Raw genomic sequence first — 27,147 nt, 5'->3', positions numbered from 1 at the left:
TTTTGTTTTAATGCTGCGGACATTTATTTTTTTTTGGAGAGCGTCAAGATGGTCTGGTGATGTCATTAAGGAAACAAAAACAAAGTGGTTTCTATGTCGACACAGGGTAGACATAACTTTTTCAATCATTTTGACCATTTTGAGACTGAAATAATGAATTTCCCTTTATGTTTCTATCAGCTGGATATCTACTATGTGGTATATGGTTGCAATGAACTCCAATCAGAATGATATCAACACTAGTGAACTGATTTGTTCATTGCAAGTCTCACACCATCACAACATTCACCGTTATTTTCATGTAATCTAATATCACGCAGATCTAATTAATATGTTTGGATCCGGCACTTTGCGAACGGCTTCTTTAGCTGTGACCTTTTGTGGCCTTTCCTGCCTGTGGAGGGTGTCGGTGACGGTCTGCCAGACAACTGTCAAGTCAGCAGTCTTGTCCATAACATGGCCATAAACAGCTCCGTATTAAACATCCTGTTTTTATAGGTGTACAATTAAACATTTTCTCAGAAAATGAATTTCATTACCTGCAATACATAATCATAAAAATTAGCAGATATTAATGGCTGAAATATGATCTTACTTTTGGAGTGAAGTCGCACATTCTTTGTTGTTAATAAAAAAAAAAAAGGGTCTGCACAAAACAAGAGCAAAGAAAAAATGCCAAAGTTAGACTTATTGTTGAAAATGAACAAATCTGTCGTAGCGGATTCAATCTGTCCTGTTTTGCTGGCAACAAAAGGTGACGGATTCAGTTACTAAATGCTCCGTAACTTAAGATTGCAAATAGAAACCTGTTGTGTGGGATAAAATCCCCCCCCACCGCCCCGCTCCCTCCACCTTCGGAGTGCTTTCTGTCATCTCCCCTTTCAACCCAGGTGGCATGTTTGTGTTGGCCGTTGTCTGAGGAGAGACAGGGTCACGGCGGTATAACCTTGGACAAACAAATATTCATGATCAATAAAGGCTTTATTCTGAGCATTTAAATGATTCTTATCTCCGCTGCTCTCTCTTTGTCCGTCTGGAGCGGGGCCTTCTTTTTTTTTTTTTTTTGAAAGATTTATGCAGGCGAGGTAAAAGGACAATTTAAAAGACTACTTAGTATCACTGCTTTCAAATGTCATGTAATCATAGGTTAGGGGAGAGTGCTGGGCATCGAGAGCTAAGTGATGGTACAGATAATGAATTGCCTCTGAAATATAATACATCGTGAGTAGGATTCTTTGTTCCAAGCTCTGTACACCAACTCGGCACAATTAAAGTTATTTATCTCCCTCGTTTTTTAAGTTCATCAATTATATTGTGATACACTTAATGTCCATAAGAGGATGATGTATGATTGGTCTAATTATTTCTTATTCACCATGCTTTCTAAAGCATATCAATTTTGTTAATACCATGTAATTAAAACACGTCAGGGCGCTACAAGTTGCCGGCTGTATTAATGACTATGAAAATTATTTTAATTAAATAGCCAATTATAGAAAAATCCTAACCATGAGAATTGACATTTAAATGAATTCAATTTAAATTGCTTTTCAACATTGTTTTATCAAAGCTTTATGGGGTGAATAAATTATTACATCAAACAATATACTGTGTCATTGATCATACACAAGTCCTGTCCCGTATCCATACATTTTCAAACACTTTTCTAGTGCTCATTCATCACGCAGGGTGATTACAGTCTGACATGGTCATTTGTTTACTGCAATCTCATCCACATGTACTGTACTTCTGGAAAAAAAACAAAACTGTGTGAACTGCTTTTTTTAAAACTTTATAGTTAAAGTTGTCTCACTAGGCTGGTTCTGTTTGCAATATAGGTTCCTGTGTATGATGTTTTTTTTGTCATGCAGCAATAGCTTGGTTTAATTATATCAGCAAGGGATGATGGTGAAAAATGTGCTAGCAGTGTATAATAAACTGTGTTGTGTTACGGTGTGTTCACCCACCTGGATTCAGACATTTAGTTGCTTTTAGGCCTGTCACGATAACAGATTCTACTGGACGATAAATTGCCCCAGAAGTTATTGCGATAAACAATAATATTGTTGCTTTCAGACAATTTTCAAGCAGTATAATGGTAACGGCATAATAATGCAAGAACACATTCTCAAAGATGAATAATAAACTTTAAATTTGAATGAACATTTAACACTGCAACTGGAAGACATTTTAAATATCCAAAATAAACAACTTACAAAAACAAAAAAAACCCCAATAAAATCAATTATGACGTCTGTGTAAACAAAATTGTCCTAAAGAAAAATGTGCTAGTTAAGACCAAAACACCAGATTGAAGACTTTTATCATCCAGTTTTTGGTAGAAAGAGAAAAACGATAAATCATGCAAATGAGAATTATTGAACTTGTTTTAATTTATCATGCGATCTATCGATTCATTGTTTATTGTGACAGGCCTAGTTGATTTTATTAAAGTTTTCCACATTCTCTTACATTAAAACCACAAAATGTGCCATTGAGGTTTTTAATAAACCGACACAAAGTAGCAGATTATTGCAAAGTGGACAAAAACAATTTTCTTCCCATATCGCCATCTATGTACATGATGTCCGTCCTTAATGTTTTTCCACCTACTTTTCCTGTCTACTCTTATCAATCTTCACAGCATGATGCTGCCACCACCATGTTTTACCAAGGGGATTGTGCGTGGCAGTCGATGTGTGGTCTCTGGTCCACTCAGTATTCTTGAAGCCCTTTGCATATGAAACATCTCATATACGTCCTGTGTTGCCTTCTCATCCCTATTATGTTGCTAAAGCGCCGCATAATTGTCCGCAGTTGTCACTTCTCAGACTTTACAAGTGCAAAGATTTGCAGCTGACCCACGCAAACAGGAGAAATAGTGGGCAAACCGTTGTGACATTCATTGTATATAATGAAATCTTAATATGGTGCATATTTAAGTGAAAGGTTAGCAACATAAAGGGCAATCGGATTGTCTGGCAATGAATTTTAAGCAGCTATTGATTTTACACTACAAGCTCCCCTCTTCTCTGAATGATAATTTTTTTTGTGTTTTTTTTTTTTTTTTTTTTTTTTTAAATTGCACCCTGCTTATCTTAAAGCTTCTCTGGACGCAGGGAAAAGGGAGAACAAGAACGTTATCTGGACCAAACCCACTCCGCCTGATATGAAACACTTGTTAGCTGAAGAATTTGAAAACAGATGTACTTACTAAATGTAAGTGAAAAAATTAGAGTAATTAGAGTTGGGAGGTATAAACCCATCTGATGCGTCTTACTGAGAGACCACACAGCTCTGAAAAATGAAGCCAGGGATAACTGTTTGTCAAAGTGACACTGAGAGCTGCTCTAAGACCTGTAACTATACAGAGATCTGAACCAGTTCCATTATGGGGCACTCGGTTTTCCTATCTAAATCTTTATACACTCTTCTATGATGTCAAAGTTTGGTACAAAACTCAGCTTCATCAGGTTGATTAAGAACAGAAATTTGGATTTTTATTGTTTTTTGGAGATTCAAATTCACCCAAAACACTGAGTTTATGATCCCTGTCTTTTAAATGTTAAGTCTCCTCCCCTTATGAATCCATCTGTTCAGCTTTAATTCCTCCACAATATTGCAACTCTTATTATGTGAATTTAAATCTTTCAGAAGGTGACGGGGAACGCTGCCGCTCCATGCTCTGTGCGGCGCTTTAATGAAACAATCTTCTGGAAACGAAGCCTTGAAGTCCATGTTTAATTAGTGATCTCATGTTTGCATCAGCTCACAATTAGTCACTTGAGGATATGTTTCTATCATGCACAAAACTTACTTGTATTTTATACAAAGCAGATCTCTGAAGTGCACACACACACACACACACCACTGTTGAATTGGGGGCATTTATTCTGCACAAAGCAACAGAAAAAAACTTCCAGTGTCTTTTGGGGAAAGTGTACAACAATCATGTTACACTAACTAGTACTTTGTTAAGAAATCTTTGAGTCTAATTTTACATCTTTAGTATATATTCACGCTCACATGCTAAAGTTGTCCAAATCTTTCCGATTGTGAGGACGTTAATTGTCCATATGCCTCTTCGGGGGGGTTGATCAGTCAGACTTTCCTCTGGATTTTGAATAGGTCTTTTCAAAAGTAGCATTTTCTGCTCATTAATCATTATTTTGTCATTTTGATGTACGGTTTGATGTCTCAGTATGGGGCTAAAAAACATAAATCCTTCTTAATCCTCAGCTTTCTAGGTTACACCTCAAGATTTAGGCTCAGAATTTGGATCTGTTCATAATGTCATTCATTATTAAATCCCCACTTCCACAAAAAAATATCCCCAAATCATGATTCTGCCACCACCATGTTTCACTGTGAGTTTGGTGTTCTTTTGGTGATGTACTTCTTTTAGCATTAGCATTGGGTTTTGACATTCCTGCAGTCTCTTAAAGTTAAATTTTTTTTCTATTCATAAATTTAGAGAAAACACTGAGATTGTTGCAGTGTCACTTTTGTCCAATAGATTCTCCAAAGACAGATACATCTCTATCCAGAGCCACACATTCAGATAAAATGCAGCAGATTTTATTTTCATATTCTTACTACTATTGATACCTTAGTACAACAGAATAATCAACTATGGCTTTAATTACAGTCTGCAAATGACCAAATGTCCAAGTGTTGGATAGCTAAACTTTATTTCAGATTAGACAGATTTACAAAAATTGATGGCATGTGTAAACTTAAGAAGACAGATTGCTTAATTTCAATGAAAATATGCTTTTACATACTTCAAAAGTGTGCAGCATGCAACAAGATCACATGACAGTAGTTTTTTTTTGTTTCTCATCTTCCCCTGAATAGATTTGTCATTCTTTTTTTCAGCTGAATTGTGTATAGTATGTATCAAAGTAAAGGTGGAAAAACATAAAAAAATAGCATTTTAACGGGGGTGTGAACAGTTTTGACATTTAGTGCAAAAAAAAAAACAAAAAAAAAAAAACAACTTGATGTTGATTCTTTACTTTGTTTTGCTGCTTCTCCAAAGAAAAAACACAATGCCTGTCAGAACAATAAAAGCCCAGGCTAATTAAATGAGGAATGTTATCAGTGATTCCTTCAGGACGTGCTCGGTCAGAAAACAGGATGACTATGACATCATGAATTGTTTAAAAATAAAAATAAAAAAAATAATGAAAAAAATTAAAAGGTCATATCATTCACAATCTTCATTTTAAATTTGAGAAAACTTCGCAGAATTTTTAGTCAGGAGCGACTATTTTGTTGCAGCCGCAAAGAAATGAGCTGGGAAAAAAAACATCTCCATCTGATCTATTAAAAAAAAAAAGTCTCTGTTCGGTGTGTGGAGTTAATGGGTTATTAAAGCGGAGCTGAAACATTTCAGTAAAGCAGAGAGAACAGTTGGTTTTATGTTCTTCAAAGGCTCCCACTGTCCCCTAGCTCCTCCCTCTCTGTACCGTGTGACAACAACAACTCATCCACAGAGCGGTGCTGCACTTTTCAGCTCATTTTCCTCCTGTCATTCCTCCTCCTATCTTTGATCATTGTCCCCTCTCAGAAAAAAAAAACGAGAGAAAAAATTCACTCAGCACGCCTTTTTTTTTTCGCTCTAGCTTTTTTTTTTTTTTTTTTTTTTTTCTACTTCCCAACTTAACTGAGGAGCTAAAACTCTGAAGGATTCTTTCATTTAAGGGTGTCTCGGCAGGCTGGCTTTTTTACTTTGAACTTCGGGGCTGCTTTCCTTTTTTTTTTTTTTTTTTTCCCCTTCCTCTCGTTAGGTTGACCATGGCCGTACCGGCTGCTCTGATCCCACCAACTCCGCTCGTCCCGCCGCCTCCGATCTCCACTTCCTCCGCCACCACGTCCCCGCCGTCGACAACTTCGTCCCCGTCGCCGTCCCTGGTGCCGCCGACGGGACCCGGCCAGAACCTGTTCAGATCGGAGCTCCTCGCCACCAGCAGCCCGGGCATCCCGACCCCGACCGCGGCTCTGCCCCCGAGCAAGCCCGTCTACTCGACCCCGTCGCCCGTCGAGAACATCCCGCAGAACAACGAGTGCAAGATGGTCGAGCTGCGCGGCGCCAAGGTGGCATCGTTCACCGTGGACGGCTGCGAGCTCATCTGCCTCCCGCAGGCGTTCGACCTGTTCCTGAAGCACCTGGTCGGCGGGCTGCACACGGTCTACACCAAGCTGAAGCGGCTGGAGATCACGCCGGTCGTGTGCAACGTGGAGCAGGTCCGCATCCTCAGGGGGCTCGGCGCCATCCAGCCCGGGGTGAACCGCTGCAAGCTCATCTCCAGGAAGGACTTCGAGACGCTCTACAACGACTGCACCAACGCGAGGTGAGTGCGGAGCTCCGCTGTGCGCGCGCCCTCCTCGCCAGCAAGAGAGCCGTGCGTAAAGGCGCAGCGGCATGCCTGCATGGATGCATGCGAGAGGGGGGGAAAGACGGTCTTTTTCTCCCCCCCCTCCAACCTCAATGCAAAAAAAAAAAAAAGCTGGATTCGGCGTTTTTCATATTGTTATTTGATGATTCCTGTGTATACGTCTGAAAGGTTTGAGTATGATCGTGGATGCATGTCAAAATTGAAATGTCGGGTGGTGGTTGGGGGGGGGGCAGAAAAAGTGCGATCGTAGGATCTCCTGTGCGCCTCGGCAGTTAAAAAAGTTGAGTGAAAGTTTTTAACACGTGCAGCGCAAAAGCTGCGACATGATGGATACAGCCTGTCTGCGGCCGAGCCAGTAAATCGATACCAGTGGGGCGTTGAATAAACTGCAGGTCCAACTCTACCACTTTTTAGAAAATGTTTAAACATTTAGCAATCTTTTGAAATGTCAAGTTCTCCCTTAAGATTTGCACAACTCTTTATATATATATATATATATATATAATTTTTTAAAAAATATATTTTAATGACCTAAATATAAGTAGGGTAGGTGTCCTTTAAAGTCCTTACACTTGTGGGATTAAGGTTTCAGTTAGGATAATTAAAATGTGCTGAATGTAAACAAATAGAGAAAAAAACAAAAACAATTCTGTCATGTTACTTTGTCTTACTTTTTGGTAGCAACAAAATAATACTTCACACTCCTATTAAAGCAAGAGTTTATTAAAAAGCTGTTTATTGATGCAAATAATTATACTTCAATAAAACATCATTGATTGTGATAGAATAATAATAATAATAATAATAACAAAAATAGTTTGAACAAATGAATGCATTGCAACAAATCAAGCAAAAATAACCTTGATCTGTTTTTGAAAATTGACTGATTTAAGCTCAGATCAATACTGGATTAAAAGCCATTTTTTATTGTCCTGTTGCTCCTCGTCTGTGATGCATCGCTCAAGTCTCCCAGGACGGTGGAGCCTGGTCAAATTTACCCTCTCACCTGTCACTGTGATTGATTCTGTATTGATCGCTACCTCTTGCATTCAGAGATGAGCTGGAAATGCAAATATGATGGAAAGCCTCCCCACAAGTGAGGCGGGAACGGCAAAATAAAAGCAGTTAAAGTCACTTGGAGTCTCGGTTTAGAACAGAGAAGCACCAGTCGAGTAGTTCAAAGGCTGGAGAATATTTCGCTTGTTGACTTAATGCATTAAAACTGATAACTCTTCCTATTCTCCGTCTGTAAATGCATCAATCAGCAGCAGGCGAGGCGGTGCACAATTTCCAGTTTCAGATAAATGTCACAGATAGATGTTTCCATGCGTGAGCGGGGATGATCTTGTTATTCCTTCATTTTCAGCTAAATTGAAAACCGTTACATTCCTCAAAGAACCTGAAGGACATTTTCCTTCTTTTTTATTTTGTTACAGTAGAAAAGAATAAAAAAAAAAAAATCTTGTCTGGAATCGGCCAAGGAAAGCCTGATTAGTGCACGTCTAGTTTAGAAGTGTGCAGTTTTTGTAGCAGAATTAACTGGGCGAGTTAATGTGGGGGGGGAAAAAAAAAAAAAGATGAAGTAAGTTGAGCTGTGCAGAATTTAAATGCAAATATCCTGACGGCTCGGACGGTACTTTTTTAGAAATTTTCAGAGTGATCTTGTCAAATTAGCCATTTTTCCATGTCACACGATAACGGTTGTGCTGCTGCTGCATTTAAACATTTAGAATAACCTGCACCCTGTGTTTTTGCACCTGTGGGCCTCACACACCTCCGTGCAGCTCTCTGCTGCAAGCTTCACGTTCCCGTTTTAGCAGCAATTGTCTCAACAACTCACCTGTGCACTCTGGTGCTTAAGCATCATTTGCATGAAGCATCAAGGGACCTGAACACCCCATCAGCCCCCCTCCCCCACTTTATCTACTGTACAGATCCTCCTCTGAAGCTCGGCGTGGAGCTTCAGGTGACAAAGTATGCGGCTGAACTCTCCGGGTTGTCAATGGTGGGGCCGGGCAGGGAGGGAAGAGGGACGACTAGCGATGGGGTTAAAGGATAATGCAGTGCCTCGCGTCGCTTTAATGACGCTAAAGTGCTGGGCTATTACGGGCACACGGACAGGACTGTAATTGTCTCTGAAAGCAGCCAGGTTCTCCCAGCGCTGGGCTGAAATCAATCACTCAGACCCGGGTCTGCCTGCCTGCCTGCCTGCCTGTCCGCTTGCCTGCCTGCCTGTCCGCTTGCCTGCCTGCCCCATTTGGAGAATTACATCATGGAACGGACCGAGGATAAAAGGCTTCTTCTGTTGCTTGGGAAAGAGTTGATTTTATTTGCAGGGATGTGCCGCCTCTCGCTCCGTCTCGCCCCGCTGATACAGCTGCTGACAAAATGATCACTTTGAGTAAACAACACACAGGTTGCAAACCCTTCCTCCCCCCGGAAAAAAAAACAAAACACCCACACCCCACTGACCCCGGAGGTGAAAACAAGTTCCCTCTATTTCCACCAACTTATAGTCAGATAAAAACAAAAGAAAAGGAAAAGTATCCGAGTTCACAGGTTTACCCCGCTCGGGTTACGACAACAACAGCCTGCTGCCTGGGATAGTTTAGCTTTACACCCCCCCACCCCCCACTCCCTCTATTACACACAGTGTCACTGCTCTTTTTTTATACAGTGGCACAGTGATAACAATGAAGTGAATAATACTCCTTTATACAATGGCTCTTACTATTTCACATGCAGTTTATCCCTCTCCTTCTGGCGGCCTATTGTGCTAAAACAACACAGGTCTCTCTCTCTCTCTGTCTTTTTTTTTTGTGCACACTGTGTGAATGTGAATAGCATCACAGAGCTGCACTGCAGCCTGCTGTTTCAGTTTTGATGTGGACACAAACAAGCCAAGTTGTTCCCTGCTATGCTCGCTGTTTGAACACATTTAAAGAGTGTATTGTTTGCTGCAATTTTTTTTTTTGTGTGGGGGTGTGTGTGTGTGTGTGTGTCTGTATTTTGGTTTGTTTAAGCAGCTTAAATTTTCCCTGATTCAAAACTTTAAAAAAATTAACCAAGTGCACCAAGTTAAAAATAAATAAATAAATCAGTATAATAAGACGCCAGAAAACGTGCTAGTTCCGTTGGAGCTTGCTCTGAAGCATCCTGCTGCTGCTGCTGCACACTGCTGGTTAGTTGGCTGAAATAAAATTTCTCCTCTCACAAGAAATTTGTCGCTTTTAAAGCCTTTCTGACCACAGAAAACCATTGCAATAGTCATAGCAGTAATTTTTCTGCTGTGCCTTCATCTGCGTAAATAATTTACGCCTAATTATCATTTAAGAAGCAAAACATTTCTGTCACAGAGAGATGACAGAGAAAGAGCACATGTTTCCTAACATTGTCCTTTCTGCTCTCACGCCTGTTGCTGTGCACTGCTAGCCAGCTGACTCAAACAAATCCTCAACATTTTACCTTTTTTTTTTTTTAACAAAAATAACAAATGTGGCTTCTTGAAACATTTCTGATCATGAAAACATGGCCAGGAATTGCATTAAAATCTGAGTTGACTGCTGGCTGGCTACATGTGTAGACAGCACAAGTAATAAACCAGCTGATATCATTTGCTTATACTTGCTTCACTCTGTGGAGAGCAGCAAAAACATCAAATTTTCTAAGCACAGTTAATCTTGAGTCTTCCCTCTTCGAAACCATCTACACTGAGGAGTGTTGGTACGAACTCGACCTGTTAGCACTTAGCTGCGTTCAGTGATTCAATGGCTTGTCAGTCAGCAGTCCGACCTGCTCAGGCTGAGAACTGATTCCAGCTGATTTCTTTGTGCATCTCTGTTGTTTTATTTGTTTCATCTGGTTAAGAACAGAACAGCAAAAATATGTAATAATGTCCACATCAAGCACCTGAAAAACACTAAAGAAATATTTCTAGCAGGTGTTCATTCTACATTTTTTGCCTAATCATATGTATCAAAGTGAAGATCAGGATAAGTAAATGCAATCAGTAACATTACTGTATACAGTAATAGGAGTAATTATTGTTATTTTATTTGAGCAGCAGCAGCAGTAGTGAGTGCAGCGTCTTTGTTTGAAATAAAATTGATTATAACTTGTTGGAAAGTTCTGATCTTGATTGTGCAAATATGGTGAAATTGTGATATTCCTGCTCGCCTCATAGTGGCCCATCCCGACTGAAACCCTGAAAAAGAAAATGTGTGTTTGAACTGTCTGAGCTCAGTTACAGGTCATTACAGCTAATCTTTAAAAAAAAAAAAACTACCAGAAATATAGTGACTATTAACCTCTTTATTTTCTGAAGGGCTCTTGTGCCAGATTACCAGTGTTCCACACTGATCCGGGTTCAGTAATCTCCCCTCTTTACATTATATGACTGTGGCCCCTCCACGAGCCCCTGTAGAAGCCCGCCCCCCATGTTCCAGCTACTTGTCTTTCCTTTTCATTTTCCCCGTGGTGGGATGGAAAAAAAAAAAGAGGTTCTTATTGCTGCGTGACACTTGAACTCTCAGAAAGGTTATTATAACACGGGGGTGGCGCGGAGATATCGCATATCTCTCATTGGTCTCCTTTTTTGTGTGTGTGTGTGTGTGTGTGTTTGCGTGCGTGTGTGTGGCTATCCGATGCCGGGGCAGCTGTTTTAATTGACAATCATTGTCTACCCCTTGAAGGTTAACCGCACGCCCTAGACGGCGTCCCACCACTGGGGAAACGGCCCCGGCTTTTTTCACTTCCACGCCCCGCTTAAATAGATTTTCCTCAGCTTGTTTCTGTCAGGTCGCAGTGAAAGCCACGTTTTTTCTTTTTTTTTCTTTTTTTTTTAACGCACTTATATAAATATATAATTGATGCTGATGTGACTGGGAAGTGTAGCGAGAGCGCTCACCTCTCTTGTTCCTACTTCAGGAGTGTTTATGCCTAAACACACATATTTGCAAATGACGGTAATTGTTTTGTTTAGCGCTCAGTGTGAGCTGCCACCGAGGGTGCCAGCTTGTCTCTCTCCTCTTCCTTTCTCCTCTCCTCTCTTCTTCTCTCTGCTGAGCTCTCTTATAATATATTTGTTTTCTACAAGGCGCGGATGTGTTTACAGGTATTCAGGGGAGATTTCTGGATTCCATTCAAATCATTCCCAGTCAGAGTGGGTGCTAAGATACCCCCGTCACCGGGCAACCACATCCAAGAGGGAGGCTCGGGCGATAATAACTTCAAAAACAGAGTGACAGATGCCTGATTAGAGAAGGAGAAGGAGGGAGGAGGAGCGGAGGGGGTGAGAGAGACAGATAAAGATAGACAGAATTAAAAAAAAGACACAGAGCGAGAGATAATGGTATACAAAGCTGTTTAAAATCCAAATCTGTTGAAGTACTTTCTCTAAAAGCCAAATTGGCTCTCATATCGTCTTTTCTTTATTGGAGCAAAGAGAGAGAGAGAAAGAGGGGAAAAAAGCCCCAGCATTTTAATTTTTTTTTTCTTCTTTTCTCACATTTTAATCCTTCAGTGGGGATCTGCTAAATTTGATTAGGTACAGTACATGTGCTCAAGTCAACTGTGCAGTTGGCAGATGGTGGCAAGGTGTTTTTTTTTTTTTATTTATTTATTTTTGTGCAAACAAATAGCCTCCTTGAAAATCAGAATTGCTTTATTGAGTTGACACTCACTGAGCTGGAAAAAGAGCAAATTAAAACTGTTCTTTTTTTTGGGGGGGGGAAAACGTCCATAAAGCAGCTTGTTTAACCAAACACATTCTCCCCTTTTTCGGCTTTTCTTTCTTCCAGGATCATATTTCTGTAGCTTTAAATGAAGCCGAGCCAAGACTCTTTTAAAAACCGCAGATTTCACTTGTTAGAGAGGCTTTGTTTGACACTGTCTAATGTCGTGTGTGGATTTGGAGGCTATTTGCATTGCAAAGAGGCCCCGTATTGTTAATTTGCCTTGTGGATGCATTAGCTGTCCGTGCTCCTGTCTTATTTGCATGCCTTTACTGGATCCGCAGCGGTGATTGAATTGCCAATTAATTCCTTTCGTGAAATCAAATGGTTTTAAACAGAGATGCACCGATCAATCAGGGCAGAGGTTGGGATTGGCCAATTTCCCCGTTATCGGCTGTGATTGGTGATCGGCAGAGCAAAGGATGAAGGAAAAAAAATAAACAACAACCTGATTTTCCTTCCAATAATCTCGAGCATCAAAAGTAAGAACAGGCATTGTTTTCAGTCTTTGGGCGCATCGCCCACCTGCTTATATTTTGATACTTTTGTGAACGTAGAGTTACAACCAATAGACCAGAGATTTGAATCAGGCGGCTTTTGTTTGTTTTGTAGCTTTAAAGTCCTGATCTGCACTTTGGCTAAGTTCTCCCATGCCGGCTGACTACCCGGTATGACTGATCCACTATTAGATGCTAAAGAGTGATTTTTCTCATCTACTTTGGGTCTTTCCTTATGGGTCCCCTTCACATTACTGCACATTTAGGGAGCACTGGCGGAAGTCGCCGCCGCTTGTACCAGGATGTTAAACGCTACTGACAGAAGTTAGAGGGAGCAGATGAGATTTCCTGATTGGAGAAGGAATGCCGGCCCTTGCTGGGCTCTGTCTAATATGGTCACATGGAGAAATTGATTTTCCTCAGAAATTAATTAATTTTTCATATAGCCCAGAGCTGGAGTTAAAAAAAAAAAAAAAAGACTGCATACTTGCTGGTATTCTATTTTTCCCCCATCTTTCTTCTTTTTTTTTTTTTAAAGAATTATTGCCTAATCATATTAATACTTTTGCCCCAAGGATGAAAAGATAATTGTACAAATGCATTTGGAAATATGTATCACTGAGTATTTATGATTAAATTATGCAAATAACTCCGCTCCCATCCTTCGTGGGCCCAGATTGTCTAATTAGGATTGATATGGCGAATAGATGTTGGGGAATCTGAATACAAGCATGTCCAAAGAGCAGAAAATTGAAAATGACAAGGCTGGAATCCTTAAAAAGTGCGTTGAGTTTTTTTTTTTTTTTTCCCTTCTTCCCCTCCTTCTCTCTTCCCTTCTCTGTCTAATTCAGCGTGGCTGTATCAGGAGTTAATTTTCCCCAGCTTCATTTCTCGTCTGAGCTGACAGGAAAAGGAATCCATCAGGGAAGCAATCTCAGATGGGATTCCACAAATTTCCCCTCCTTGTTTTTTTCTCCCCCTCGTCGTTTTCGCCGGGCCTATCAGGGATGAATCTTCTCCAGAGTAAACATGCAGATGTTATTCCTCCAGTGTCAATGTTTTTGGAGCTCCTTGCTCAATACAAAAGGAGTCCCTCTTAATAATTAAAGTATGCCAAGAAAGGAATGTCATCCAACAAAAACCCTTTTGTACTCTTGGATTGTCAGCTAACTAAATACCACCATGTCATCCAGGTTTTTCCTTCATTTCTCCCAAAAGTGAAAAAAATAAAATATTAACAACAGAACAGAAATAAGGGATTGCTTGATAAATCTACAAGTTACACTTTAGACTTAAATTTGATTTTGACAAGGGTTAGATTTTGTTTATATGCATTCATGACTGAAAACAAAATGAATTTAACGTGATAAAATAACAGATTTTTATGCGGTAATCTAAAACTGTTTCCTGTTTCCAGCAATCCTGGCAAACCTTCAAATAAACTTTGGTTTTATAGCAGTAATGCAATGCTAAGCTGAATTCAACCTTTAACTCCATAATTGGAAAATAAAAATCCATTGCTAAATCTATTTTTTGTGCAAAATCTCAGATGATAAAATTATCAGGTTCCCTAAAATGGTTTTAATAAAATAATGAATGTTTATTTTATTTTATTTTTTTATTTATCTCTTGGTTTACTTTAGTGTTTTTAATTTGATTCAAGTGTTTAGGAAGTTTTACTTAGTTGACTTTACAACTTATGACAAGCAGGGCTATTTCTCTGTCACTCTTCAAAATGGGAAAGACTAGATAACATGCTACAAAGTTCCCACAGGAGGGAATCGTAAGCAAACAGGTGCTGGCTTAAACTTGCACATATCTACAGTCAGAGTATTAATTTACAATGTTTTCAAGAAGTAGAAAAAAAAAATCTTAATTTCACTTCAACAGGATTTTCAGCGTGAGAAAAGATGTTTGTTTTTAAAGTAGTCTTACGCTGTAAATAATTATGAAGGCCGATCTTTTTCTGTCACAGTCAAGTTACCCCCATTATTGTTGGACATTTCTGAAACGGTGGTTGGATCTGACTCAGCACAGACTCACTGTACCCCAACCGGGGCGGCAAGAGGTGTGAGGTTCTAACGCCAGCTGCTCTCCTCGCCTGGTTCAGTGGGACATCAGAGCACAGAAAGAGACTATTTCTTCTTCTTTTAACTTCAGGTGTTGGGCACAGTGCGGGAACAGCTCCAACGGTATCTATTAAAGCGCTGATCGTTATCTAATCTGTACCTGGTGCTAGCTAGAAAGAGAAAAAAAGCCCTGAAGCTAATGACACTTGAGACTCACAGCACTTTCTGAGGCGGTTCAAAGCCTTTTGCTCAGTCAGTTTCATCAGATGAGTGAACTGAAAATAAAAAAAAAAAAAACAGCCCTATGGTCATGAGGTTTAAATGCAGACCATCGCAGAAGAAAAAAAAAAAAAGTATAAAACTTCTGATCAGGAAGTGAAGCTTGATCATCACTGATATTTGTTAAGTCCTCATGTTCTAATTCTGAATGCTGCCAGACATGGCATATCTGTGAGTGATAGTCTCCATTAGATACATAAATAGGTCATATCTAGACAACATGTCTTACAGCACTGTTTGAAGTCTGACTCTGATTGTCAGATTGCTCCAGATCTGTCTTTCATACAAGTAAAAAAAAGAAAAAAAAAAAAAAGAAATCATTTTGCAAGTTAAAAATCAATCAAAATGAAGTCATTAATCCTGAGGTCGTTGGTGAATTTTGCAGTTTTTTTTTTAAATGAAAAAAGACCAGAATAAAATCTGATGGAATTATGCCAAAGAGTAGAGCGTTACCGATCAATCATGTGGAGGCTGGAATTGTCCAATTTTTCCCTTAATGCTCTGATAAGCGAATAGGTCAAATACGTACATTTTTGCATTTCATTCACAAGTTGAAACTCCCACAAATTTTTGTCTAGAAATGTATTAACCAGCATCTTGTATTTTGGCGCAGTTTTTTATTTAATAAAAACTCAAAGATGAGTCATTCTTCCATTTTTTTTATTGTGATTTTTGAACAACTGCCACTGTCAAATAACTTGTAGAACATTTTTCTTTTCTTTGTATGCTACAGTCCTAAAACTAAACTGAAAAAATCAGGTCAGACTTGAAAGAAAGCTGGAACTTTGTGTAGGCCTTGAAAAGCCCCATCTGTGCCGTTTATATTAGAAAGTCCAACATATTTGGTTTGATATTTGCTGTCAGGTTTTTATTTGCTTGCAGTTTAAAGTTAAGCGTTGAAGCTTGCTTCATCTGAAGGTCTGCGGTTCTTGCTTTTTATCCAATGAAAGTCGCACCCGGAGCTGCTTCTGGACGGCTCCGCACACCTGTAGAGGTTATGAGCGTGGGGTATCAATATCACCAGGTCAACACATTTTCATCTAACACTGACATCTCCCTGTGCCTTTCACGTCCTCTCTCTCCCGTTCTCTGCCTCTGCGTGCGTCTCTCTGGGCGAGCCAAGTGAGAATATCGGCGGGAGTCTTTATTGGTTGCAGCGCTTGGGTTTCTCTCCTCGTAGACTCAAATGTCACCGTCTCCCTGATGTTTCTCTAAAATCGCCTGTGCCACCACTCGCTGTGGCGCCTGGCTATTATTACCCTCCTCTTAAAGAGTGACAGTCGGGTCCTCGGAGATGTGACACAAACCCTCCGCGGATAGAGACCCGTGTAGTGCTGTGTCAATCTGACCCTCGCAGCCAATCAGGCTGCAGGAAAAGCAGAGCACTGTACTGTAGACCAGGTATGCCTTGTCTGAACAGTTTGGAGCCATATTTTCAACTTGTAAATGCTTTACTTGGCCTATGCATTGCTTATGTCTTCAACAGTTAGTTTAGTCATTTTACAACTAGGCAAAGGCTATTATGGGATTCTCATTGTATGAAAATTGAGATGCATAACTGTACAATCTGATACAATCTGATATATATATATATATATCATATATCATATTTAAAACACAAAACCTGCATAGCAAAGAGAGATGCACAGAGAGTTTGGTAGGTAACTGGAATTGGCTGATTTTCAACTTTTCTGACACTGATTGGTCAAAAACTCAAATGTGACATCTTTCGCCAAACACTGAATGCGCCATTCAAAAAACATAACTCATAGGTTTGTGCTAACAACAATAACTACTTCAGGAAGAAGTCGTAAGTGAATAACACAAGTAGAACAATAGGAAAGTACCGAGACATTCTGACTGGAACTGGTGTATTTTTGGCCCAAATGTTTTGGACAAGTACCAAAACATTTAAATTTAGTAGTAGTGTGCTTATTGGGCTTTATGCTTTCTTGTGTTGATAGGAAAACACAAGTATAAAAAACAGGTTAATTAGTTGGTTGATTAGTCAGGCTATCTGCTTGTTTAGCCGGCTTGCAGTCTGCAGCTTAACAGACTTGTTGTTGTTGTCAGCTGTAGCTTTGAAACAGTCTTTTCTTAATAAAAGATTTGTTATAGTTTTAAATCTTTGTCTCAACCTGTCTTGTGATCCCATGGAAACTGTAGCCGGCTGACCAGCAGTCTGTAACAGTTTGGAGAAGTGCAGCTATGCTGGACAGTATGGCTCAAAAACTGTAGTCACTCTGTGAACCTCTTGGGCAACATGATCAAATAATCTAAACCATAAGAACTGTATGATAGAAAAGTTTTGTGGTTTTTAAAACTTTGTTTTTCCTCAATATCATAACCAGCCTATGTCTAATTCTTACTATTCCTAAATTGTGCAAAAACACACTAAGATCTCTTCTGTTGGGACAAAAACATGGTTTGTCAACAGACATTAACCCCCATCCAACTTACATGTTGGGTGTAACGACATGCCCTTGGTTTGGAGAAATAAGCTGTGTGTGTGTGTGTGTGTGTGTGTGTGTGTGTGTGTGTGTGTGTGTGTGTGTGTGTGTGTGTGTGTGTGTGTGACAGAGAGAGAGAGGGAGACCCCCTCGCACAACTTCACATATGAATGGTCTTGTGTGAAAAGGAGGATGAATTGAGTCAAGCTGACATAGCATGCCAATAAGCTTTGTCTCATTCCCAATGCTGTATTCATTTGTGCCACAGAGAGATTTATTGCATGATTGACAATTATGAGAGGGTGACCTAGTTCTTTGTGAAGGAACAAAAAATGGTTTTCATCAGTTGCCTTAGCATTCTTCTCGCTTTGTCTGTGCACATGTGACGCTCCTGCCTGCTGAAGAATAGAGAGAGCATCCATGCCACAAGACACTTCTCCTTCTCCTGTCCACCTCTGCTCCATCTCCAACTGTCAGACACAAACGTGGAGCACTTTTCTTGTAATAGCTTTATATGTTTTGCATAGATTCACATCATGCAGCATCTCCTACAGCAGAAAAAAAGAAATGAATTTCCTACCCCATTAAGCAATGTGGGCTGTCCAAATGGATCATGCTAAGATGACATTTGTACAAATGCTCTTCACATCTCCAACTTTGGTGTGGAAGTATTGCCTTGCAGCTTAATGCGCAGCGTTGTCGCATGTGCATATACATTTTTTGGCTTGTTTTTTGCCAGCATCCCAAATCCATTTATCGTCTTCATTTGTGCCACGCCGATTCCTCTATTTCTCTACGGTTCAGTCTACCTGACGATTAGTTGTGTGTGCGCAAGCCAGTCAAGCTTAGATTACTACGACTGTGAGGAGGAAGTCTCCGCTCCTCCTGGGACTCCTGCTTGACTGGCCCCACAAATGATACAAGCCAGGGGTTTAGTTTGGAGTTAATATCCTGCAAAATTGTCCTGCCCAGCCTCGGCAGAACGGCGGATGATTAAATGACACGAGCATATCAAAAACATTTTTCTCAGACTAGTGGTTGTTAAGTGTCTCGCCGGTGTGGCCCGTCTCCCAAGGTTACCATTAAAAAGAAAAGAATATTCAGAGGGAAGTGGGTGTCATTGAGCTGTGATTGCGTGTGCGCGCTGGCGTGTGTGTGTGTATGTGTGTGTGCCCGTATTAGCGTGTGCACACCTGCTTTAGATGTCTCTAATAATGCCTTGTTTGAGTGGTAATAATATCTCAATAGGATTTCAGGGTCTCTTTGAGAGGTTTGGTGGAAGGTTGAGAGGACATATGCTAATTCTGCTTGGGGAGAATCATCTCTTCCAGAAATGCATCCCACTAGAGTTTTCCCTCCTGCACTGGGTGCCAGACTTCCCCTAGTGACAAAAAAATGCTTGAGGCTCCAAAGTGATCCATTTTATCCCTTCTTTTTCAAAAGGATGCCGTGCTTTGTTTTAACCTCGGCAGGAAAGGAGATGAAAGGCAGCGTAATAAAGCCGAAAGGTCTTTCTGTAGTTATCAAATGGCCTTTCACTCCTGACCTTTAAGATGCCACAGTAAGGACTGGAGACAATACTAGAAATACAGATCGGATTTCGGAGATCAAACACGGCTTTGTATGGTTTACTTGCAAGGGAGAAGAAAGAGCAACCTTTCACAGGCCATCATTTGATCAGGAGAAAAAAATAAATAAATTTAAAAACATCCAGAGATGAATAAACTTCTTTGATGGAAAAGTAAGTCTTGTTTTCGGGATGGAAGGTTGTGGCGAGCCATGTGAATGTGCCTGTATTAGGGGTAGGCCAGATTCGGGTAACAACTTTTAAAAAAGTAGAAATGGCTAAGACATTTGGTCATATTGTTTCACTATTGTTTTACTAAGTATTTTTATTCAGATGTCAAAAAATTATAGCTTGGGCAAGCCAATGCGTAATAATCAACAACAGGAATTAAGTTAATTATTGATATTTATTGTTGAATACATGAAGGATTCCCCGCTAGCTTTATCCGTTCGTTGTCAACCCAACATGGGGATCACGCCAAACAGGATAGAAGAATTCAGGGAAGTGCCACAAAATAAACAAAAAACAAAACAAACAAAATGAATGAAAAAGTTGTCAGCCCGCCCTCACAAGTACTACAAGCAGAAAAATGATCCTAACTGGGCGGACTAACAAAAAAGAAAAATAAAACAAACGCTGAAAGGACAGCAGGAGGCAGTGCAAAAACTGTGAAACAAAAACACAAAAATTACTAAATGCGTGTTAAATCATTTTAATCAAATCAACCTAAAACACATTAAAACACTGCCTACCTGCATTGCATAAATCAACACTTCCAAATCAAATCTTGGTGCATCCAATCTGGTGCAATCCAATCTGGTGATTGGAGTGACTAGATTTCTCACTAAGACGCAAACAGTAATGCCAAAGTCATTCGTCCCAATCAGTTTCATCGATGGTACCCGCTCATTCAGCTCTGTGATTTTATTTGGTAGCGCTTTTAAGGGACTCGCCAGCAGGGGCATTAACAGTCCCAGTCAGACGGTGGCACCAAATATGCAACAGTATAAGAAAAACAATGAGGCGTATTCTAAACATGTTGCAGTTTAACCAGTATGGATTATTTATCTGTCAACAACACCACAGACCGAAATACTATTCTTGATATCCTAGTGTGAAATCATTCTCTTCAATTCAGACTTTTTCTTCTTCTCCACGTCTGCGTAGACAGGATACAAACCAGCACGATGTCGCCCCCTAAGAAGCTACAAAGAAAATCAGGAAATCTCTTTCTGTTTAGCTTAGCTAAAACTAAACATGAGGTTTTCATGCCCGGTCTGTATGTTCTCTTGCAGATGTGTAAACACTTGGTTGAGGTTCTGTTTGCGCTCCTTGTTCTCACTTACAGACAAGCCATAGAAATCTTTTTTAACACGGCGCTTGCTTCTATTGTCACGCTATGTGGACTAGTGTTATTTCCAGCTGATGCTGTTATCCAAATGGCCTTTCAAAATGCACAATGAGAAAAGCCAAAGCAAAGAGCAGCAGATGAAATGAATGTGCAGGCTCTTTGAATACTAGAACTGGGAAATGTTTGAAACTGTCAGCTTAAGTTTCGAAGCTCAAATGCACACACGCACTTACTAATAATAATAAGTAATCAATGTCTGTCAGTATGGCTAACTGGCGCCCAGTGTGTGGCTGATGGTTATATGTGTGATGTGGGAGGTGCAGGATAAAGTTATTTAAAATGACAAGCTACTGCAGAGCCTAAAGTATCCAGCAAACCACTTTTTTTTCCCCCTTCCCTTTCTCATCCGTAGACGGACTGACGACAGAACGCGCTAATCATGCTTTTAGATGGTAGAACGTTATCGTGATTCTCGATGGCACCCGGCATTCCTGTCATTCTCGACATTCTTCTGGGGGGGCACTCAAAGCCTGAGCGCAGAGTGTCAGTGCCTGCGCAGACCCCGAGGGGCTCTGCGTGTGAGACCCTGTCGGGGCCCGCTGAGCACCGGCCTGTTGACAGCTCCTTGGCACTGTTGTCTCAGCAGGAAGGCATCAGTCGGAGCAACAGAGGGGAGGCTGTGGATGAAGGCTGTCTGTCTGGGCAGTGGAGAGAGAGGGAGAACGAAGTCGGAGTTAGATTAGGCTTCACCCGGGGGTCACCGTGTTCCCAGAGCAGGCCGCGAGCCTCGCTGGCCTCGGCATTGTTAAAGCGAAAGGTCAGGTCCGCCGACCAGGCTAAGCCCATTAAGTGACCAGCACTACGTCTTCCTGGAAACCTGACTGTGCTTTCTCTTAACTACAGAGTGGGGAGGGAAGGGGGGAGGAAGGAAAACAGCTTTAAAAAGCTGAGGTCGGCCATATCCTGATGTGAACTGGAGACCTCAGTTAATTGAAAAGAATATTACTGTGCACTCATATGGAGGCATTGCAATCATGCCCCTTCATAACACAGAGCATGTTTCATTTTTCAGAGTGCCACTAATTGTTCTATAGCAACTTCTGCAAGTGTGTTCTCTGCTAGAGTTAGGAGACATGGCCTCCAGAGAATATCACCAACTGTCTAGTGATATGTATAAGAAAATAGTAAAGTCCAAAATTAGCAAAGGAAAACAAATACACAAAGAAATGTATCTAATACCTTAACTTGTATTTATGCTCCTACTTCACTTTGGAGACATTTCAGCAACACTCAAACGCAAAATGTTTGTGTCAGTTGAATGCAACCATTTGTTAGCAGATATTAAATGACAACTCTTTCCATTTTCTTTCCTATGCTGATGTTACATTGGTTGAGTCTGCAGGCTGTATTGATCCGCTTGATCAGCAGATCCACCCACTTGGCTGATTGTGAGTCCACAGGGATCATTTTCAAACACATACGAGACTCTGAAAAGCTCTGGATGTCCCATTGCACTGTTCCAATGGTTTAAAACCATCTGAATAAGAAGATAAAGAAATGTCGGAGTGACGGAGAGAAGAACTGCAGCTTATTGCTGTGCACTGCTGATAGCTGAAAGAACACTACCTCACTTAAAGCATGGAAGCATTTTTGCTATAATACAAAACAAAGACTGTCACACCTGGGTTATGCCTACTTTATTGTCTTCCCAACTGCTTTTTGGGTGAGGCATGCAGAGATGAGGTTTTTTTCTGTCACTTTTGGCCCCATTGTTGTAACTCTGAGTGGTTCTCACCTGTGCAGTTGAGTCAGAAAGCACATGTTCGATTTTAGAAGCACATATAAGGTTTAAAATAAAAACAGAGAGAGTATTTGTTGCAAAATGTTACACACACTTGGAAAAATTGAGTTGAAGTAGCATGATGGTCACATTGTATTGCTAGAGATGTAAAGGAATGCATTTCTGGAGATATTTTCTCCAGTGTTAGTTGTTCAGTGCAGGCTCCTTTCTTCTGCTGTGACTCAACTCAAAACTAAGGTACTTTGCTATAATGTAGTAAACTTTCCTGCTTACTGCTGAAAGTCTTTCTCTTGGACAGCAGATATAACTCGTCATGTAGCGTATCACATTGTTGTTGGCATTATCTTTAAGAAAAGGTGATTTTCTTTTTTCCAGTTTCTGATCATCCGGTTAGGTAGAATTTGTTAGGTTCCATGCTCTAGTCAATGTCTCACTGCATCTATTTTGTTATACTTGTCTTATTTTAGAAGTTTAAAGGGAACACTCCACTCCAAAAAGCTTTTTTTCAAACCTACTTTGGTCACAGAAAACTTTGGTCGGTCGACATAAACGGAGCAAGAAAGTTCTCCTGCTTTGCCAAATATCTGGGTTAGTGCGAACAGGGCCCGCATCGTGTCCCGTATGGCACAGGCGGGAGGTTAGCAGACGGATCTGAGCAAATACTCACATTTATATCCTCTCTGTGCTAAACGCTTATGTACGGCATTCATAAGGTCGTCGGAGCCCCGACACGCTCCCATAAGTCTCCCTTAGCTGCGGCGAGGACTGGTGTCAGGGATATCTGCTGAATGAAAGGAAACACGGGAAGATAGCGTTTGATCCGTGATGGAGATGAGTCCGCATAGGAGTGGAGCCGGTGATTAATAATGGTGCATCCGGGTAAAAAAAGAAAAAAGAAAAAGGATGTCATCCTCTGGACGTTTAATGAGAGCTCTTGAACATATCTGGGAGAGGCGATATGTTGACAGTGGAGGATGCAAATGAGGCTAAATGTGAGAGGAAACCTGAAATGAATCACCCTGCCTTGTCTTTGGCGTTTGTGAGTGCTTGGAATGCATGTACGTGTGCGTGCGTGTGTGTGTTTGTACTGACTATACAGGCAGCCGTTTACGGCGTACAAAGCTCGGTTTGACACTCTCTCTCCTTTGTCTCAAACTGCTAACTGTATTTAATTTCACATCTTATCGGGCCTCGCTTTGTCTGTCTGTGGGTCTCTGCACAGTGGAGGCGACCCCCGGAGATAAACTCTGTCAGGCTCTGGGGTGATTTATTAAATTCTGATTTCTGTGAAGGACTTTAATGTCGAGGGGGTGGGAAGAGTGGGAGGGTGGAAGCAGGGGAGAGGAGGCGGAGTGGTGGTGAGCAGAGGGTGGGGGGAGAAAATATGTCGCAGGTGTCTCTGCCAGCTCCGGGCACTGTTCTCTCTCCATTACCAGCATTGTTAGGTATAGAGAAGCAGGAGAAAAGAGAGAAGTAGGAATCTATGCTGAATTTCCTGTCTTTGTTGTGGCAGCGGGGCTTGTTTTTTCCCTCCGTTCCAAGCCAGAGCAGCGCTATCAAACCGTACTTGTTTGGAGAGATACAGCCTCCGTGGTTTTGCCCTAATCTTCTTTGGGACACCTGAATCGAGCTTTCACCTTCTCTGCACAAATCTATTAGGGAAACACCTCTGACCTCATCAGGCTCTCCATCCACCACCCTCTACATTTGAATAAAGCCTCATGTCAAGATGCTGTCGGGATATCCATCCATCCATCCATCCATCTTCTTCCGCTTATCCGAGGTCGGGTCGCGGGGGTAGCAGCTTCAGAAGGGAGGCCCAGACTTCCCTCTCCCCAGCCACTTCTTCCAGCTCCTCCGGGGGAATCCCGAGGCGTTCCCAGGCCAGCCGAGAGACATAGTCCCTCCAGCGTGTCCTGGGTCTTCCCCGGGGCCTCCTCCCGGTGGGACGTGCCCGGAACACCTCACCAGGGAGGCGTCCAGGAGGCATCCTGACCAGATGCCCAAGCCACCTCAACTGGCTCCTCTCGATGTGAAGGAGCAGCGGCTCTACTCTGAGTCCCTCCCGGATGACTGAGCTTCTCACCCTATCTCTAAGGGAGAGCCCAGCCACCCTACGGAGAAAACCCATTTCGGCCGCTTGTATCCGCGATCTCGTTCTTTCGGTCATGACCCAAAGCTCATGACCATAGATGAGGGTGGGAACGTAGATCGACCGGTAAATCGAGAGCTTCGCTTTTTGGCTCAGCTCTCTCTTCACCACGACGGACCGGTACAGCGCCCGCTTGACAGCAGACGCTGCGCCAATCCGCCTGTCGATCTCCCGCTCCCTTCTTCCCCCGTTCGTGAACAAGATCCCGAGATACTTAAACTCCTCCACTTGGGGCAGGACACCCCCCCTGACCCGGAGAAGGCACTCTACCCTTTTCCGGCTCAAGACCATGGCCTCGGATTTGGAGGCACTGATCCCCATCCCGGCCGCTTCACACTCGGCTGCGAACCGATCCAGCGAGAGCTGCAGATCACGATCTGATGAAGCCAAAAGGACCACATCGTCTGCGAAAAGCAGAGATGAGATCCTGAGGCCACCAAATCGGATCCCCTCAACACCTTGGCTGCGCCTAGAAATTCTGTCCATGAAAGTGATGAACAGAATCGGTGACAAAGGGCAGCCCTGGCGGAGTCCAACTCTCACCGGAAACGAGCCCGACTTACTGCCGGCAATGCGGACCAGACTCTGACACCGGTCATACAGGGACCTGACAGCCCGTATCAAAGGGCCCGGTACCCCATACTCCCGGAGAACCCCCCACAGGGCTCCCCGAGGGACACGGTCGAACGCCTTCTCCAAGTCCACAAAACACATGTAGACTGGTTGGGCGAACTCCCATGCACCCTCCAGGACCCTGCTGAGGGTGTAGAGCTGGTCCAGTGTTCCACGACCAGGACGAAAACCACACTGCTCTTCCTGAATCCGAGGTTTGACTATCCGACGGACCCTCCTCTCCAGGACCCCTGAATAGACCTTGCCAGGGAGGCTTAAGAGTGTGACCCCTCTATAATTGGAGCACACCCTCCGGTCCCCCTTTTTGAACAGGGGGACCACCACCCCAGTCTGCCAATCCAGGGGAACTGCCCCCGATGTCCATGCGATATTGCAGAGTCGCGTCAACCAACACAACCCTACAACATCCAGAGCCTTAAGGAACTCCGGGCGGATCTCATCCACCCCCGGGGCCTTGCCACCGAGGAGCTTTTTAACCACCTCGGCGACCTCGCCCCCAGAGATTGGAGAGCCCAACCCAGAGTCCCCAGGCTCCGCTTCCTCAGTGGAAGGCATGTTGGTGGGATTGAGGAGGTCTTCGAAGTACTCTGCCCACCGGCCCACAACGTCCCGAGTAGAGGTCAGCAGCACACCATCCCCACTATAAACAGTGTTGGTGCTGCACCGCTTCCCCCCCCGAGACGCCGGATGGTGGACCAGAATCGCCTCGAAGCCGTGCGGAAGTCTTTCTCCATGGCCTCTCCAAACTCCTCCCACACCCGAGTTTTTGCCTCAGCAACCGCCCGAGCCGCATGCCGCTTCGCCCGCCGGTACCCATCAGCTGCTTCCGGAGTCCCACAGGCCAAAAAGGCTCGATAGGACTCCTTCTTCAGCCTGACGGCATCCCTCACCGAAGGTGTCCACCAACGGGTTCGAGGGTTGCCGCCGCGACAGGCACCGACAACCTTGCAGCCACAGCTCCGATCGGCCGCCTCGACAATGGAGGCACGGAACACGGTCCACTCAGACTCCATGTCCCCCACCTCCCCCGGGACGTGTTCGAAGTTTTGCCGGAGATGGGAGTTAAAGCTCCGTCTCACAGGGGATTCCGCCAGACGTTCCCAGCAGACCCTCACAACACGTTTGGGCCTGCCAGGTCTGACCGGCTTTCGCCCCCGCCACCGGAGCCAACTCACCACCAGGTAGTGGTCAGTGGACAGCTCCGCACCTCTCTTCACCCGAGTGTCCAAGACATACGGCCGCAGATCCGATGAAACGATGACAAAGTCGATCATCGAACTGCGGCCTAGGGTGTCCTGGTGCCAAGTGCACATATGGACACCCTTATGCTTGAACATGGTGTTCGTTATGGACAATCCATGGCGAGCACAGAAGTCCAGCAACAGAACACCGCTCGAGTTCAGGTCGGGTGGGCCGTTCCTCCCAACCACGCCCCTCCAGGTCTCACTGTCGTTGCCCACGTGAGCGTTGAAGTCCCCCAGCAGAACAAGGGAGTCCCCAGGAGGAGCACTCTCCAGTACCCCCTCTAAGGACTCCAAAAAGGGTGGGTAATCTGAACTGTCGTTCGGCCCGTAAGCACAAACGACAGTCAGAACCCGTCCCCCCACCCGTAGGCGGAGGGATGCTACCCTCTCGTTCACCGGGGTAAACCCCAACGTACAGGCGCCGAGATGGGGAGCAACAAGTATGCCCACTCCTGCCCGACGTCTCTCTCCCTGGGCAACTCCAGAGTGGAAGTATGTCCAGCCCCTCTCAAGGAGACTGGTTCCAGAACCAGAGCCATGCGTCGAGGTGAGACCGACTATTTCTAGCCGGAACCTCTCGACCTCACGCACTAGCTCCGGCTCCTTCCCCACCAGAGAGGTGACATTCCACGTCCCAAGAGCCAGTTTCTGCAACCGAGGATCGGACCGCCAGGGTCCCCTCCCTTGGCCGCCACCCATCACACAGTGCACCCGACCCCTTTGGCCCCTCCCACGGGTGGTGGGCCCATGGGAGGGGGGGCCCATGTTTCCTCTTCGGGCTGAGCCCGGCCGGGCTCCATGGGTAAAAGCCCGGCCACCAGACGCTCGCCATCGTGCCCCCCCTCCAGGCCTGGCTCCAGAGTGGGGCCCCGGTGACCCGCGTCCGGGCGAGGGAACACCAAGTCCAAGGTTTTCCTTCATCATTGGGGTCTTCGGGCTGCACTTTGTCTGGTCCCTCACCTAGGACCTGT

The 27,147-nt window shown here is 43.2% G+C and overlaps 1 protein-coding gene and 1 long non-coding RNA gene across 7 annotated transcripts in view; one reads left to right on the top strand and one right to left on the bottom strand.

Moving 5' to 3' along the window:
* Nucleotides 1–4,594: 4,594 nt before the first annotated feature.
* Nucleotides 4,595–27,147, top strand: part of dachd (dachshund d) — a 139,600-nt gene continuing 117,047 nt past the window's right edge. For 2 of the 6 annotated variants that reach the window (XM_028022346.1, XM_028022343.1), the window contains exon 1: nt 4,596–6,356. In XM_028022346.1, the coding sequence (XP_027878147.1) occupies nt 5,800–6,356 (557 nt within the window). In that variant the 5' untranslated portion in view covers nt 4,596–5,799. Of the gene's footprint in view, nt 6,357–27,147 lie in introns of all 6 variants that reach the window. The other 4 variants (XM_028022345.1, XM_028022348.1, XM_028022342.1 and 1 more) reach the window with 4 other exon arrangements.
* LOC114147758 (uncharacterized) lies at nt 19,385–19,808 on the bottom strand. Its single transcript, XR_003596127.1, has 2 exons — nt 19,748–19,808; nt 19,385–19,661 (listed from the first exon to the last, which is right to left on the bottom strand). It is a non-coding gene; the product is annotated as an uncharacterized LOC114147758 (long non-coding RNA).

This window comes from Xiphophorus couchianus, chromosome 7 (assembly GCF_001444195.1).
Source record: "Xiphophorus couchianus chromosome 7, X_couchianus-1.0, whole genome shotgun sequence".
Taxonomy (NCBI): domain Eukaryota; kingdom Metazoa; phylum Chordata; class Actinopteri; order Cyprinodontiformes; family Poeciliidae; genus Xiphophorus; species Xiphophorus couchianus.
Note: the sequence above shows the minus strand (reverse complement) of the source record. Positions and strands in the feature narration are given on the sequence as shown.